Source organism: Balaenoptera borealis (genome assembly GCF_965194805.1).
Source record: "Balaenoptera borealis genome assembly, chromosome: X".
Lineage (NCBI taxonomy): Eukaryota > Metazoa > Chordata > Mammalia > Artiodactyla > Balaenopteridae > Balaenoptera > Balaenoptera borealis.
The window spans coordinates 89,362,042-89,379,364 of NC_138881.1; the positions used below are offsets into that span (position 1 = coordinate 89,362,042).

The 17,323-nt window shown below is 38.9% G+C and overlaps 1 protein-coding gene across 3 annotated transcripts in view; it reads left to right on the forward strand.

The window, feature by feature from the left end:
• The window catches only part of IL1RAPL2 (interleukin 1 receptor accessory protein like 2), a 1,121,335-nt gene that overhangs the window by 572,649 nt on the left and 531,363 nt on the right, over positions 1-17,323 (forward strand). For all 3 annotated transcript variants that reach the window (XM_082377189.1, XM_082377191.1, XM_082377190.1), the window contains one exon: positions 7,951-8,224. In XM_082377189.1, coding sequence (XP_082233315.1) covers positions 7,951-8,224 — 274 coding nt within the window. The remainder of the gene's footprint in view (positions 1-7,950; positions 8,225-17,323) is intronic.

Here is a 17,323-nt window from a genome sequence, read left to right on the forward strand (position 1 = left end):
ATTTCCATCAGAGTTTGGATGCATCCCTGCTCTGGTGGGAAGCAGTAGGAGGAATCTTAAGGTCGACAAATGCAAACAACTTTTGATTATTAGTGAATTTTGGGGGGGGGGATCCCCACACAATTTCATCCCATAAAGATTTAATGAGTGCCTACTATGTGCAATGCACTGGGCCTTGTCCTAGAGATACAAAGGAAATGAGGCACCCATCTAACTGGGAAGGAGATCTGTAGACAAACATGTGGTCAGAGCACTGCAGGGGAAAGAATTCACACAGGGCAGTGAAGTGCAGTTTTTTGGACGAAGTGGCATTTGAAGCTGTCTTGGACGATAAGTAGAATCTCAATCGATAGGCACAGAGGCAAAGTGGAAGGAACCAGAGAACAATGGCAGAGAAGTGAATGGCATGTCGGGGAGTGGTGAGTATTTACTGAAGGGTAGGGTGTGTGCAGAGCTGTGTCTGGGGACAGGAAAGACAGGCAGTCGCTGGTGAGGCAGGGGAGCTGGGCTTAGGGATTTGCGTACCAGGAGCCACTGCAGGTTTTGAGCAGTAAAGGGACATGGTCTTGTACATCAGAAACATCACTTTGGTAGCAGTTTAAAGAACAGACTGGAGTGGAAAAGTTGGAAGATCATTTAGAAGCGTATGGCAGTAGAGAGCATAGAGCTAGCTGGGGATCTGAAACCCTGGGTTTACATTCTACCTCTGCCTCCTCAAGGAGATACGTGACTTTGGGAAGTCAGTTTCTACTCCCAAAAGCGAGATATGAGAAGGGCCTGGACTTTCATGTCTATGAGGACGGAGAGGAGGGGAAGAATTTGAGTAACTTTTCAGAAATGTCTTACGGGTGGAGCAGGGGGAGGTCAGTGGGAAGGGAAAGGCAAGATTCAGGGATGACTTCCAAAATGTTTGGCTTGGATGACTGTGAACATGAGAGACAGAGAAGATTTGGCATTGGAGATAAGCTCACTGGCAAGCATCCTGGATTTGAGAGAGTAGCAGAAAGTCGGCTAGAGGGCTTGGTGGGCAGTGCTGATATCCTGTCTCCCACAGACACATTTGTGGCTGCAGCCTTCAAATTAACATCAGTGCATTTGAGAAGAGCTTCAGACTAGTGGGTAATACCCAAGGAGGCTCATCAGGCCTGAGGTAATCAGGAGGTGAAGAGTTGGTGGTAATGCCTCACGGGGCCACACCTCCAGAACATAATTGAGGCTGTCATTTGTTGGATAAAGATTGAAGGAATGATCTTGACAAAGCATAGTACAGATCCTGTAATGAAAGGGTAATGAAGATGGTTGCCAGCCCATTATTAAGTGTGATAACTGGGTTGAAATGAGATGAAGGACTTCATTTAGGCAGAACTTTCCCATTGACGAATAGTGGGGGGTAAAAGAGTGAAAGGAAAGCGTATAATCCAATCCATAAAAAATGTAGAAATGCTTTTTAAAATCTGAAGCAATAATCATTCATTGTATTTATAGAGCTGGAGTGGGGGATATTTTCTCTATTGATAGATACGGATGTGCAGATGAAATTTTAAAAATGAAGAAAATTTTCCCACTGTCAGAACTTTATTTTAAAAATGATGAAACAGCTCTGTCCATATTTCCAGGCTGGGGGCAAGAAGGCATATGTCCAGCAGCTGGGGCACAGGCCACTCACTTCTTGGAGAGCTTGACTTTTTGTGCTCGGAGGCTGCCCACTAGAGGCAGACGGCGTACACTGTGATGGGTATAAATAAAAAGAATTTTGTCTTTAGGCATGTGTTTGAAGGAGAGCTGAGAGAGAAACAGAAGGTGTACAACTCCCACATTAAAATATTAGAAATAAGGAGAGTGATGTATTCAATAGGCATAATACATAATAAGTACAAATATTAAGCATAGAACTCTATTTCTAGACTGTAATGTTAGGAATTGGGTGATCATCCTTAGATATTTAATTTTAAATGAGTCAATATGGGTCAGATAAAATTTATCCAAGTTTTAGGACTGATCTTCAGAGGTTAAATCAAGTACACAGATTGTTAATAGTTCATTACTCTGTAAAAACTGTGCATAATTCAGAGGTAAATAATTGGTGTACATTATTTGATGCTTATTATTCCCACAACGGTTATTATTTAGGGATAGACTATTACTCAGCTGGAAAGGTCCACTCTACTGAACAGGGATGTGCTCTTTGGAATACATATGACAATTTGGATAGCACCAAGCAAATTTTAATATTTTAATGTCTCGTGGACTGGGATGAGGCGTATAGGAGGCAGTATATAGGTTCTGGAGTCTAATTCACCTGCGTTGGGGTCCAAATTCTGCCATCACAACCTGAGTAACCTTGAGCAAGTCACTTAAAGTCTCTGAGCTTTTCTTTTCTCCTCAGTAAAATTGGAATAGCAAGAGTCCCTACCTCCCGGAGTTGACATGATAATGAAATGAGAAAACTACATGCAAAGCACCTGTCACAGTACCTACCTGTTTTGTACTAAGGGCTCAATGAATGCCAGTAGCTGCTGTTGCACCTTTCTAAGCTGGGTCATTTACCTGGCATATGTAACCTGGTCATCCAATTTGAGCAAGATCTTAGCTACATGCTCAACTTTTGGCTCCGCCTATCACCCACCCCCAAGGGCGCATCCCCAGAGGTTGCTGTGATCCCTCCTCAGCAACCAGTGATTGGCAGATAGCAAATCCTTATTTTCAGAAATTAGGTGGGGAAAATCTACCGTGCTACACAAAAACTTGGACAGCCCGCCCTCTAGTGGTATTTTGATGAATTGCCCCCAACAATTGCCCCGTTGATTCACAAATAGGAGGGCTGGCCATAAAAATGAATGGGATATATACAGCTGACATAGTTACCAGAAAACACCTGGTTTAACAAATCAATTTATTAATCAAGAACACATAATAAACTAATATTGGATGTACATCTCAGGCAAAGGACTTTAGTTGTAGTGAACATTATCAAGATATCTGGAGAATGCATATTTTCATATGCTAATTAGCCATTTTACCTAAAGAGATTCCCAGTTTGGGGCAAAAATCCAAAGTTGGCAATCCTATGCATACCTATATATCCTATCCCCCAATAAAAACTGTAATGTACATAGCCATTAGAGCTTGTAATTTTACTGCATGCAATATTCTTTTTTTTCTAAAATAATATAATTGTTGTTGTTGATAATAACATCTTACCCTCTTCTAGGGATTAAAAACTTTTCTCAGGACTTTGTTTTCACAGCAGGTAGGTGTGACAGGATTTGCTTTTCCAGATGTATTGAGGAGGAAGCCGAGGCTTGTCTATAAGCAGGCTAAATAGGTTTGCTTTTGTCACCCAGGGCACTTTCCAGGATACTGCATTAGCTTTACCCCTAGGAATCTCCTCTTGGTAAAATAAATTGCGTGGACATTGGCATGTCCCTTCATATGTTTCATATGCTCCTTTTTTTTTTTTTTTTGAATCTTCATGTCAAACTAAGCATACACTTGTTTTGCAGTTTGAAATGAAAATGATTAAAATAGAGACCTGGGTTTTAAAGAAGTGGCTTTCTTTGCTGCATTGTAATTGTTTTGTATAGCTCAGATATTAAAGCATTTCTACCAACAAGACCAAACTAAGAGTAATAATTTTTAAGCCTTACAGAAACCTAAATCAAGGGAACAGAGATGAGCATCGAGAGAAACACAATTGTTCTTTAAGTACTTGAATTGCTGTTCATAACAAGACTCAAGAGTGAACAGGGAATGGATAATTTAGAAATAGGTATTTTTTAATGGAATGATGGGAATATTTATAGCCATACTGAGAGATTGTGAAGCAGAGGACAGGCATGCATTCACTGATGCTTTTGATGGGTTTGCTCTGTAGCAAATTTCAATCCAACTGCAGAATGTTGCTGTTTTTTGGGGGGAAAACTATTTTCCTTCTTACAGTGCCTCTATTTACACTTGTAGCTGGTTAGTGAAATGTAGTTATCAAACCACCTGTGGGAGAAGCCAATCTGTCTAGAAACCACTTAGGAGCCTTTCGGGGGCAAATCTACACAGGTGTGACTGGAGTTGTGAACAGAATAGGGTTGGATCCCTCTGTGAATGAGAGGCCTTGCTGATAAGGTCAAGCTTGCAGGTGGGCTTCCTCTGTGGGCTACTCAGTTCCACTATGTCCCCAACCTGGCCATAGCATGCTCCCTTGTCAGCTGCAACACAGATCTAGTCATTCACCTATTTGCCAAATATATCTGGAGTGTCAAAGTGCAAAGGGCTCTGAACGTGTGGCATGTATTACAAACTCCTTCTCACGACAGAAATGTGAGTTGTACTGGTGACTTCTGATGGCACCATCTTTGATCCCTGGAATGGCCCTTGGCAAATTGAGTTTTATGTGAGCTTTCTCCTCTTCCTGCCTTTTTGTGACCCTCTCATGCTTTTCTCTTAACCTTCTCTCTTAACCTCAAGGTTTCAATCCCATCATGTTCCCTTGCCACCTGAGTTTCCAGGCCTCTTACCTCAGTAGACCCTTTTTAGTTGTTTCATCAGTCCCAAATCTAAAGATAAATGCACCACATTGTAGTATTTCATCCCATCTTGCCCCCCTCTCTGTTGGTTTTCCTAGGAATACCAATCCCTTAAAAACAAATCATACCACCTTGCTGGAATCTAGTAGTGGTCCTACACTCTCTAGACATAAGGCTACAAGGCCTTTACTCATGGGAATGGATTTCCCATGAGTAAAGTTCATCATGGGAAAATATTCGGTGTCAGATGGGCCTTCATGGATCCCTGGTATCATACACTTTGTCTGCTTTCTTTGGGAAAATCACCTGAGGTCTCTTGAGATACGTTATATTGTAACCTGTATTGTGAGTACAGTCGCCCCCAACCCTGCCCATATTCGCAGGTTCTACATCCTTGGATTCAACCAACCGTGGATGGAAAATATTTTTTAAAAATTGCAGAAAGTTCCAAAAAGAAAAACTTGAATTTGCTGCACACTGGCAACTTTTACATTGCATTTACAACTACATCACATTTACATTGTATTAGCTATTATAAGTAATCTAGAGATGATTTAAAGTATATCAGAAGGTATATGTAGGTTATATGCTACTACTATGTCATTTTATATAAGGGACTTGAGCATTCACAGGTGTTAATATCCATGGGGCTCCTGAAACCAATCCCCTGCAGATACTGAGGTATGACTATACTACGAGAAAAGAATAAAGGAATAACGTTTGGAAATTGTTGTCCTTATTATTGAATATCTATTCTCTGTCTATTGACTACTTTATAACTAAAGACTCCCTCTCTGCTACCTAAAGCAAGGGAACAGAAGAAAAGGAACTATAAATTTATTAAGTCAAATACATTTTGCTCAGCTAGTACTTAGAAGGAAATGAATTCTCAGTGTACTCGCAAGGTCCGTATGACAAAGCTAGTTGTAATGGCAGTTAAATGTCTTCAACTGCCTTTGAACATGATGGTTGTGTGCCAGGAGCAGATTTTTGATTATTTTCTATACCAGCCATGTCCTGTCACTAATGGGACAAACCAGCCTGTTAAACATTGTACAGGTGTAGATTATGCAACAGATTGTTTAGAGGAAGTAACTAAAGGGGGTTTAGGGTGCAAATGAAAAAAACATTCCAGATTTCTTTTTTCTATCAAGTAGGTAGTTATAGAGGTTTGAAACTACTTTACCAAGAAATATTTGTCAATTCAGAAACACTTGCTGTGCATCTTAGGGTTAGGAGAAAACAAAAACTGGAATATTAAGGAGTTTTAAAAAAATTTATCCCCATATTTTCTTTCTATTAACCAACTTTTAAAATAAAGCTATGAGAAAAAAATATATTCTCTAAAAAAAACAGTTTCCTCTCAGTTGTGTTAATGCATGGGAATAGTATCACAAATAGTCCATAAAAAGGAATAATATAAAATTAATTTAAAGATGATAAAACAATAAATATTAAAATTGCATTTACTACAGAGATGTATCATCAGTAATTTACCATGACCCAGAAAGTTTAACAAATGCAGATTTCCCCCTCTCTGTTCTTGACAGTTGTGAGAATGACAAATGACAGGCAAACAACTGATACTTGGGAGTGACTAAAAAAGCCCCCCAAGAGATAGCCAGAGATCAGTACGTACTTAGTCCAATTCAGTTGTACCTTCTTGACTTCAACAGTGCACAATGGTCATCAAAATTCACAGTGATGAATCTGGTGCCCTGTGAGTACTCAAAGTTCAAATGTCCTTCATTATAAATTTAGGATGAGTTATTTATTTGGTTATTGATTTATTTCTAATGAATACTTCACATACTATAAGAGGATTTGAGGCAACTTATAATAAAAGCTCATATGCAGCAAGGCAGTGAAAAATAAAGTCACAAAGAGACATCAGAAACCACAGAGTTCAAAAACTTTCTTGGGCCATAGACCTCTTTGAAGATCTGATAAAGAGCTGTGGAACATCTCCCCAGAAAAGTATAGCTATGCAAATAGGCACAACCTTGAAGTCTATCCAGGCACTCTGCCCCTGGATGTCCTTGAACCCCAGGTCAAGAACCCCTTATGTAGAGAAAGCAAAATCCTGAGGTAAGATAGTTATTTCACTTGAGCATTGTATTTAGCTCTGAGCTTCCTGTCAACTGAGGTTAAAAGATAAACACACTGGGTTGCAGAGTTCTCAACATCTAAAAAAGGAAGCAGATCAGTTCACAAAATGATAAGCGAAACATATAATTTTAGAATGGCAGTGTTTAAACAGTTTATGAAAGGATTATTTTAGAAAGGGTAATCAAGTAATATAATGTAGCACAATTTGATGAAATTCTTTGAAAATCAGCAATTGGAGGTAGAATAACTATGTTAATTGTATTGATTAGCATATAAAATTAGCATATAAAATTAGCCACAGTGTCTCATTTCCAACCCTTCTGGAAAAGAGAGAATTTATTGTATATGTCTTTCTTTAATGGTAGATTTACCCACCTAATATTATTTGATTAAACTTGACATTAATATAATATATTCCCATGAGCGCACACCAGCTGAGCAGCAAGGGAAACCTAAGGGTATAAAAAGAAATTGAAGTGTGATTAAATATCTGCTATTAATAGGTCATACCATGGAAAACTGGCATGTAGATAATGGCAAATAATCATTTTAGGTATCCACTGCTTCCAACCCAGGCATCTACTTTCTCAAAGGCAAATAAATAAAACAATGGCTCCTGTCACAATTACAGGCAGAGGCAGTATAGGATAGTGGTTAAGAACACAGTCTCGGGAATCAGAGACTGACTGGTTTTCCACCACTTATTAGCCCTGTGTCCATAGACAAAGTTGCTGAACTTTTCTGGGTCTCAGTTTTCTCATCTATAACATAAGAATAATAAAAGGGTCAATCTCAGGGCTGCTCCTAGGCTCTATATGGGTCCTAAGGAAGTCTTTGTTTTGTGGGGCTCCTGTCTATATAAACAATTTGAGTCACCAAAAATCAACATGTCAGTGTCATTGTAGCCATCCAATCTCACAAAATCCTGTTAAGCGGATGCCTCGTGACTGGCAGGAGTGATCCACTTGGCCAGCCGCCCTACTGGACTTGATACCTATCTGTGGGGCCCCAGGAAAACCCCACAGGCATGAGTGCTGGAGCTCTTTGGAGGATCTAGTCAACCCAAAGTTTACTGCAGAGGACTGGAAATACCCCAAAGGCACAGGGCTAGGGCAGGAATCCTGCTTGCCCAGGTCTAAGGAGGATACTGATCTATCTCATAGGATCACTGGGAAGATTGAATGAGGTAATCTATGTAAAGCACGTGACTCAGTGTCTAGCTCATAGTACGTCCTCAGTACATGTTGGCAATAATTGTTGCTCTTCTCATTATTATCAACAATGCTCACTGCATCTCATGCCCAATCTGGTTTTCTTTCAGTGGATGGCTGCATTGACTGGTCAGTGGATCTCAAGACATACATGGCTTTGGCAGGTGAACCAGTCCGAGTGAAATGTGCCCTTTTCTACAGTTACATTCGTACCAACTATAGCATGGCCCAGAGCACTGGGCTCAGGCTGATGTGGTACAAAAACAAAGGTGATTTGGAAGAGCCCATCATCTTTTCAGAGGTCAGGATGAGCAAAGAGGAAGATTCAATATGGTTTCACTCAGCTGAGGCACAAGACAGTGGATTCTACACTTGTGTTTTAAGGTAAGTGCTGTGTGAAAACTGCTCAATGTCACGGGTGGTAGTCTTGATTGGGACTGGAGTGTGCATGGGTGTGCCTCATGTTATACAGTGAATATATTCTTGAAAGGCTGCAGTGCATGTGGAGCTTCAGTAAATTCAATTCTAATTATTTATTGGAACAATATAGCAAGTTCTTATCACATTTTCATAAAATAAGATTCCCATTTACTATGTACGCTCATTTAATTCAGACAATTTTGTGATTCATTTATTTCCCAACTCCACCCCTGCCCCAGGGTCTTATATAGATGGTCCCTGACTTAACGATGGTTGGACTTAGAATTTTGCAGCTTTACGATGGTGCAAAAGTGACACGCATTCAGTAGAAACCTCACTTTGGATTTTGAATTTTGAACTTTTTCCAGGCTAGCAATATGCGGTATGATATTACCTCATAATGCTGGGCAGTGGCAGGCAGTAAGCTGCAGCTCCCAGTCAGCCACGTGATCATGAGGTAAACAACTGATACACTTAAAATCACTCTGTCCCCATACAACCATTCCATTTTTCACTTTTAGTACAGTATTCAATAAATTACATGAAATATGCATACTTTATTATAAAATAGGCTTTGAATTAGATAATTTTGCCCAACTGTAGGCTAATGTAAGTGTTCTGACCACATTTAAGGTAGGCTAGGCTAAGCTATGATGTTCGGTAGGTTAGGTGTATTAAATGCATTTTTGACTTAAGATATTTTCAGCTTACTATGGGTTTATCGGGACATAACCCCAATTGTTAGTACAGGAAAATCTGTATTAAAAATTGTTTTTGCATAGAGCCAGTTGGCTCAATGATCTTGATATCTGGCTATGAAAATGACCTAAAGTATCATTTAGGTCAGGGTCTTTCCTTTCTTACTGATGGAAAATAGCTTCAAATGCTTCTGGTGAAATTCTTCATGGGATTTACAATGTGAATTTGAGTCTACCGTATCTAAATATTCAACATGGGACCCTATAAACACATGGTCATCCTGTGTTCCTATATACTATTCTGGGAAGATACCACAGATACAGTCCCTACTTGCAAGAAGTTTACAGTGAAAAGCAGTCTGTTTTATCCCCAGCGATTCCACAATATGTCCTTCCTCCCCCCTCCACCCCAGTGTCAGGATCTAGGATCTCAAATCTCAACTAGAGACTGCATTAGGTGTTGAAGTAAGTAGCTGAGGTGACCTTTAAACTGCTCTTCAATACTGCCATTTTAGAAGTGTCTGATCTTGCTCACCAGGGACCTGCACTCTACTGTGTGATTTTACCTTCTTGGAAATGCAGACCCTTCCATTTTTGTTTCCTGTGGACTTTGTCTGATGCCAAAGCTATGTCACCTCTTCATCAAAAGCACTTGGAAGCCCCTGGTGTGGCCTCATTGTTCAAAAGGGCAGGAGAACAAGGTGGTATATAAATAGAGAACCTTCTTGATGCTCTAAGAGTCACTTTTGTATGTATATTGGGAGGAAGTGTTGGGGGAGCAAGTTTAGTCTCTTTGTGGTGGGCAAAAGCCCCAGGATATTGGCAAAAATAGCAATCATTCCGATCACACCCTTAGCAATAATCAGTATTTTCACCTCCTTGGACAGCTCTTGGCAGAAATGAGAAGTGGGTGTAATTCGGTTCCACTGTCTGGCACTCTGTTCTTTACAGTGCTGCTACTCTTTCCCTGCTTACACCCTCTTCATTCCCACCCTCATTAAATCCTGCCAATCTAAAATAGATCTCTTTTCCTCCCCCTATTCCATTTGCTCTGTTTGTTTTGTTTTCACAAATTTAAAATTTTATTTGTAGAGCATCAGCCTACTATATACAGGTGCTATACTTATAATGAATTATTGAATTAATTACTGCTTACTTCCCCTGCCCTGCTTATTTCCCCGGTCTGACTATCTCTCCTTTCTTCCTTCCTCTCCTCTCACCCATCTATTTTCATCACATCATAACAAGGATATGGAGTATCAGTATGCTTTTCCATTGTTGATATTGACCTTGATCATCTGGCTCAAGGTAGTATTTGTCTTTCTCCACTGTAAAGTTGTTCTTTCTCCACCCCCTTTTCAAATTGCCCTCTTTGGAAGAAAGTAGTTATTCACAGTCCATACATAAGGAGTGGTAGTTACGCTCCACTTCATTAAGACCAAAGTATCTACATAAAATTATTTAGAATTCTTCTGCATGGGATATTTGTTTTTTTCTCCCATTTATTTATTTATTCAATCATTTACTTATATCACCATGGACTCATGGATATTTATATTATACATTGGGTAATAATCCAATGCAATTGTATTTTCTGGGTCAAATTTATCCACCTTTGACCACTGGGAGCTCTTTCAGTTGGTGCTCTGTCCCTCTGGCATAACCTCCTCAGTGTTTTATGTTGTTGTCTGTTTGTTTGTTTAGTATTTTCTTATATTTCAACACTCTAAGATGCTCCAGGCTTATCTTATATATTCCCTGCCCCCAGTCCTAGAATCAGGCATTTTCCCAAGGAGCCTTGATTCCTTTTAATGAAGAATGATATTAGACACCAAGATTTGGGTGCTAGGTGTGCTCGTTGCTACTGGGGAGTTGTTGCTTCTTGGCCCTCTCAGCTGACAGCCTATTTTGCTTTTAAACAAAGCCTTGTACTACCTCATACACAAGGGGGATTTCCCAATGCCCCTGAAATCCTTTCCTATAGGTGGCCCCCTCTTTCAAGTATATATTAGATTGACCTTACTTGTATTTTTTTGTAGATATCATCTAAGTCAGTAATTCTCACCTCACATCTAGATCAGTAGAAGAGAAAGGAGTGGTATTCCACTGAGCAGAGGCTTAGATGCAAGCATAGGTGGCAACCTCTTTTATTCGTGCAGCAGGTCTTAGGGAACGATTGGGACTGATGGTGTGGGGGAAATTTTGAATATTATCCTTCATGTGTGCCTTGGTAAGAGAAAAAATATTTGGGAATCACTGTTCTAAAGGATGCAACCGTCTTTTGTCAACTCAGAGATATAGAAATCTCTTTCAGAATGGCAAGAGAGTGACATCTATAGTGAAAAAGGCTCTGAATTTGGCAATGTCTATGTCACCTAAAATCCCAAATTTGATACTATTTTAAGGTAATTATGGAATGGTTTTTCTGTGCTTTATCGACCTCATTAAAAGTTACTATTGATTTCAGTGTGGTTAAAAATGCAGATATGAAATATTTAGTAATATGCTCCACCCATTTAAGTCACAGCAAGAAAAGTTTACTGTTTGTGACCTTTCAGTAGCCAATTACTCATTTTTGTGTTTTTCTTTGGCCAGTCTCAAGAGTGATTACTTGAATTTCTCAGCATGTCGGTGGGTTAGTGACAGAGGAATGGTGGAGAAGTGAGTCATATTTTGAGAGCTGTGCCAATCCAAGAATTACTGTCTACTCCCCTTTCCACTCAGATCTTTTCAGTGGAGGCACTTAGTAGAATAAAAATGATGAGAGTAATCTTATCTGACAAAATCCCACATGTCACTTTCTCAACAACTTGGAACAAGGGGCAACTTAAGCTGTGGATGAAGATAGATGTATTCCTATAATCCTGAATTGAATTCACAGATATTGAAAAGAGTGATTAAATATAATTGAATATCTGTAGAAACCTGTGTGTTTGGGGATGACGATGCCAAGTGCAGAGAATCAGTAATAAGTTCAAAACCATCACGACTATTTACCTCTCCAATGAAGTAAATGGAATAAGGAACCCTCTTCTTAAACAAGAAGATAATCCAACTATTTTTGGTCTTTCGTAATCATTGAAATAAATGAGGTTCTCAAAATCTGACTGCCTTACAAACTCCTTCTAAAGGGTTCCTTAATGCATTTACACAGTTCTGAGGCATGACATTTGCCTTGCTATTCATCACATTTGAGTGATTATTACTCTAACCAAACAACATTACCAGAAGAATTGAGGGGAGTTGGAGATATCCGAAACAAGAAATGTAGTATGTATCAATAGCTAATTTTTGAATCTGTACAATGAGTACATGAGGATCCATTACATTTTTTTTATTTTTGAATATATTTGAAATGTTCCATAATTAAAAAGAATAAGAAATAAATATAAGTATACAGTAATTTTGCCTGATTTTGATGGCTCTTAAATGATCCTGACTTAAAAGTGCCTATGTAGCATATATTAAACAAGTCTTATATTTCTGTCAACAGTCATGGGACTTGCTTTATGCCATATTGCAAGGAAACTTTTTACATGATCAGCACATTTAGCACAGTTGATCATCCCTTCTTTTTGATATGTCGTTTACCTGAGTTCCAGAGAATCACACCCTCCTAGTTTTCCTCTTATTTCATCAGTTATCCTTTCCGAAGTTCCTTTGCTGACCCCTCATATTCCCCCTGACCTCTTAATGTTAGAGGGCCCTTAGGGCTTGGTCCTTAGGTTTTTTCATCTCTACCCATGCTCCCTCCCTCCATAACCTGTTTATACCGTCTTATAGTTTTATATACCATCTGTACACTGGTAACTTCAACATGTATACCTTCCAGCCCAGATCTCTGTGCAGTCTTTTTTATCCAACAGACTTCTCAGCATCTCCACTTGTGTCAAAACCAGTATGTCCAAAACTGAACTCCTGATCTTCCTCCTATCTTATCATTGGTTCCTAGAAAGTAAACTCTGGGGCAAAAAGCTAATATGTATTAGGGAGTGTAATCCCAGAAAAATAGGAGTGAAGGAAAAGGAAAGTGAGGCAGGATGAAGGAAGGATATTGTGACAAACTTGATCCAAGAGAAGAAATGGGGAACAATTTATTTCTCAGCTCCCATCTCCCATTGTTCAAGGGGTTATTCCACAGGGTCTTAACCACCTTGAATTTTGGGGATTGCATAATCCGTGCCTTCCATACCACTGCTGGCCCAAACCAAGATCTCTTATCTCTCTTGTTACAATAAACTCCTAATTAGTTTCTCTGCTTTCGCACATGTATCCCTTCAATCTATTCTTTTTTTTAATTTTTATTTTATATTGGAGTGTAGTTGATTTACACTGTTGTGTTAGCTTCAGGTGTACAGCAAAGTGATTGTTATACATATATCCATTCTTTTACAGATTCTTTTCCCATATAGGTTATTACAGAATATTGAGTAGAGCTCCCTGTGCTATACAGTAGGTCCCTTCAATCTATTCTTAACACCATAGTCAGAGTGGTCTTTTAAAAATGTAAGTCACATATGTCTGTGTTCTGTTCTGCTCAGGACCTTCTGATGGCTTCTCATTTCACTTGGAATAAAAGCCAAGTCCTTAGTAGGGCCCTGGAGGTGATCTAGTCCCTGGTACCACTCTAACTACTACTTTCCCATTCTTATCTCCTTGGCTTACTCTACTCCAGCCACTCTGACCTCCTTGCTGTTTCTCAAACATGTCAAGTATACTCCATCCTTAGGGTTTTTTCACTGGCTCTTCCCTCTGTCTAGAACGTTTTCCTCTTCTATATTCACATGACCAACTCCCTCATTTCCTTCAATTGTATAATTTATTCTATTCTAATCTTATCAGTGGGCCTTCCTTGACTACCTTATTTGTAATATTAAGATTCTCTTTCACTCAGTCCCTATCTTCTATACTGATACTTGCCTTCCTCTATTTCTTCTGTTTCCATAGCAATTATCACCTTTTATTATATATATAATATATATAATTTATGTATTGTATTTATTGTTTTTATTTGTCTATTTCCCCATGCTAGAATGTAAGGTCCTTAAGGACAGAGATCTTTGCCTTTTTGTTTTTGTTGTTCACTAATATATCTCAAGGGCCTAGAATAGTGTGTGGCACATAGTAGACACTCAGTAAATAAATAATGAATGAATGAGCTATTTTCCAGTTAAAGTCAGGTAGCTGCCTGACAGATATAAATTATTTTTATCGTATAAGAATATAGGCCCAAGTATTGCCAGATCTTCTGACTTTTTAAAGAAAAACTTTAAATCTGAATATTTATGTGAAATTTCTCAAATTTAAAAATTTTCAGGGCTCTCCTCCCAAAAAAGTCCCTACTCAGATTCAACCAGTTTATTCACAGTTGGCAAACTCTGAACTACTAAATCCTAACTCTAACATTAACCTAGGGAGTGATGGTATATTATAATTGTGTGACCTGTGCCTTGCTTTCCTAACCTGGAAAATGAAGATTAATTTGTTTACTCAGCTTAAGATACATTGAACACTTGCTTTAGGTGTTTGGTATATAGCATTAAACAAAACAGATTAAAGTTCCTACTCTCCTGGAAATTACCTTCTAGAGTGGGGGGAAACACACAAATAACAAATTCACAAGACTACATTGGGTAATGTGTATTATGAGAATAAAAAAAAAAAAAGAAGGGTCATGTTGCAGGAGTAACTGGGAGGCCATTTTTGGTTAAGTGGTCTAGAGAGCCTCCCAGAGAAAGGGACTTATAAGCTGAGACATGCATGAAAGGAAGGAACCAGCCTTGTGAAGATCTACAGGAACAGTGTTCCAGTCAGAGTGAACAGCAAGTGCAAAGGTCATGAAACAGGAACAGACTTTTTGTATTCAAGGAAGCTAAAGAAGCCCAGTCTGGATGGAATGCAGTGAGATGGAGGAAAATGGTACTGGATGAGGCTGGAGAGGCAGGCAGAGGCCAGATCCTGTTGCATATCGTGGGCTAGGATAAAAATTGATTTTTATTAGTAATCAGGGGCAAAGGGAGTGTTGTATTTTGTCTGTTTGTTTTAAACTGGGGAGTAACATGATCAGATTTCCATTTTAAAAAGATGACTCTGGCTGCCCTGGTGGGAAGGGACTGTAGAGAGACAAACAAGGAGACAAAGTTTGGACGGAATTGTGTTAGTTGAACAGATATGTGATGGTAAGCTTGGATTGGGGTGGTAACTTGGAGATGGGGAGAAGTGAATGCATTCTAGATATGCATTGAAGGATGAGCACCAGGACATACTGATGCACTGGATGTGAGAAACGGGAGAAATAGTTGAATAAAGTATGACTCAAGTGTTTCTGACTTAAGCAGTTGAATGAATCATGGTGCTAGTAACTGAGATAAGAGAAGGCCTGGAGAGGAGCAAGGATAACAGTGTCTACCTCAGGGAATTCTGACAAGCACAGCACCAATGCTGACACAGAGTAAGGACTCAACACATTATCTCTTATTTCTACTTTTACTACCGCTACCGTTGTTACTACTATCTATGATTTTTAGCCCTCATTATATGGCAAACACTGTGATAATCCTCAGTAACCCTATGAGGTAGGTCATATTATTGAAGATGATAAAACTGATACTCATAGAGGTTAAAGAACTTGTCCCATGATACACAGCTAGTAAATAATGGAGCTAAGACCTGAACCCAGGTCTACCTAGCTCATGCACATAATCAGTTTCCTCTACCGTCTTTTTGTTTATTACCTATGTTTACTGTTCTTTGTAGGTACCTGTATCTGTATATCACAACAAATGAGATACGGTTAATTCCTGTTTGTAGGAAGTTCTGTGATTCCGTCTGTTTTCAGGTTCCATGGTGTACAGTATTGTCTGGAGATGAGGATGGAATTCTACTGATTAAAGGTGGACAACAGAAGACAGTGAAATAGAGATCCTAAATTCATGAAAAGTGAGGATCAAGTTAAAGCAGAAATTTCCAGAGATAAAAAACCAGACTACTTGTCTTACAAAGTTTGGAACCCTTTGCAATCATTTATCAGTTTCCAAACATTATACAGAAGTGCTTAAAAGTTGTTTGCTACCAAAGAAAAGGGATGGAGGAACCTTGTTGGATGTACGTCCTTAACTGGCTTTCTTTTGTCCATTTACTCTCACTCCTAAACCTGCAAGGTATAAGATTCACAATGAATCAATTAGAGAAGCATATACATCAGTCTGTGACAAAGTACTGGAATGAATATAATCAGGTGTATAAATGCATGGCTATGTTTTTCAAGAACTTATTGCATGTAACTACTTCCCTCCATTTACCCTAAAGGTATTTCATAGAAGTAGAAAATTGAGAGTGCATTCCTTCCTAAGTACAGTTTTATATTATTTTGTTTATTTTTAATACAAGGGATATTTTTCAGCTGATATCATTTCAGGTCTCAGGTACCTATTTTTCACTAAACAAATATTTACTGAGCACCTATTCTATAAAAGGTACCAAAAAAGGCAAAATCAAATGACAGGGCTCTTGCCTCCTAACAAATTTAAAGGGGAATTAGGACATATATACAAATTACAAGCAAACAAGTATAACTCAAGTAAAAGAGAGGATCCCATATGGCTCATCAGAGCATTATATCCTAGGAAACAGTCCAGCAAATAAACATAATTTTAAAGTTTGAATATTTAGGTATTTAATGTAGTCCTTTGAAAAACATCAAGGGGAAGCCAGTCTGTAACCCCCACCCCGGCAACATTTGAAATCATCTTTTCCCATTACTTTCATGCTCAATATTTATTACATAAGGCAGCTGCCCAGAAACCTCTCTCATCACTCCTCATTCTCATTCCCAACTAAAAAACTCACCCTGGAATGCATCCCCTGCAAGTTTTTCCTCTTTTTGTCCTTTTTTGTCTTCTGTCACTTCTTTTTTTTCCTTGCAAGAAGTTCTTGTTCCCCGTTCTAATATAATTTAATTAAACTAGCATTGCTCCTTGCAATTTTTCAGCTCTTTCTTCCCTACACCTATTCTGCACATTAAAAGCCCAGATACTGATCTGGCACACCAAGAATCTCCATAGAAGTTGCTGAATTTGGAGAGACCCCTGCAGCCAAAAAAGGATTATCTCTGGAGGGCAGGGAGAAGGGGAAAACTGCCAACGCTAACTTCATGTCTTTTATTCCATCACACATGAGAGGAAGTGAAAAGTGCTATAAGAAAGATGGAGATAAAGTAGTAGTAGAGAGTAAGGGAAAATAGCTTTTGACTTATAGAATCATGGTGTTTGAGATGGTTCTTGATGATCTAAACAGGTGGCAATAGTAGAGGAACTACCAGGCAGATGAAGCAGAGTTCAAGAGCAAGGATGCAGTAAAACATGGG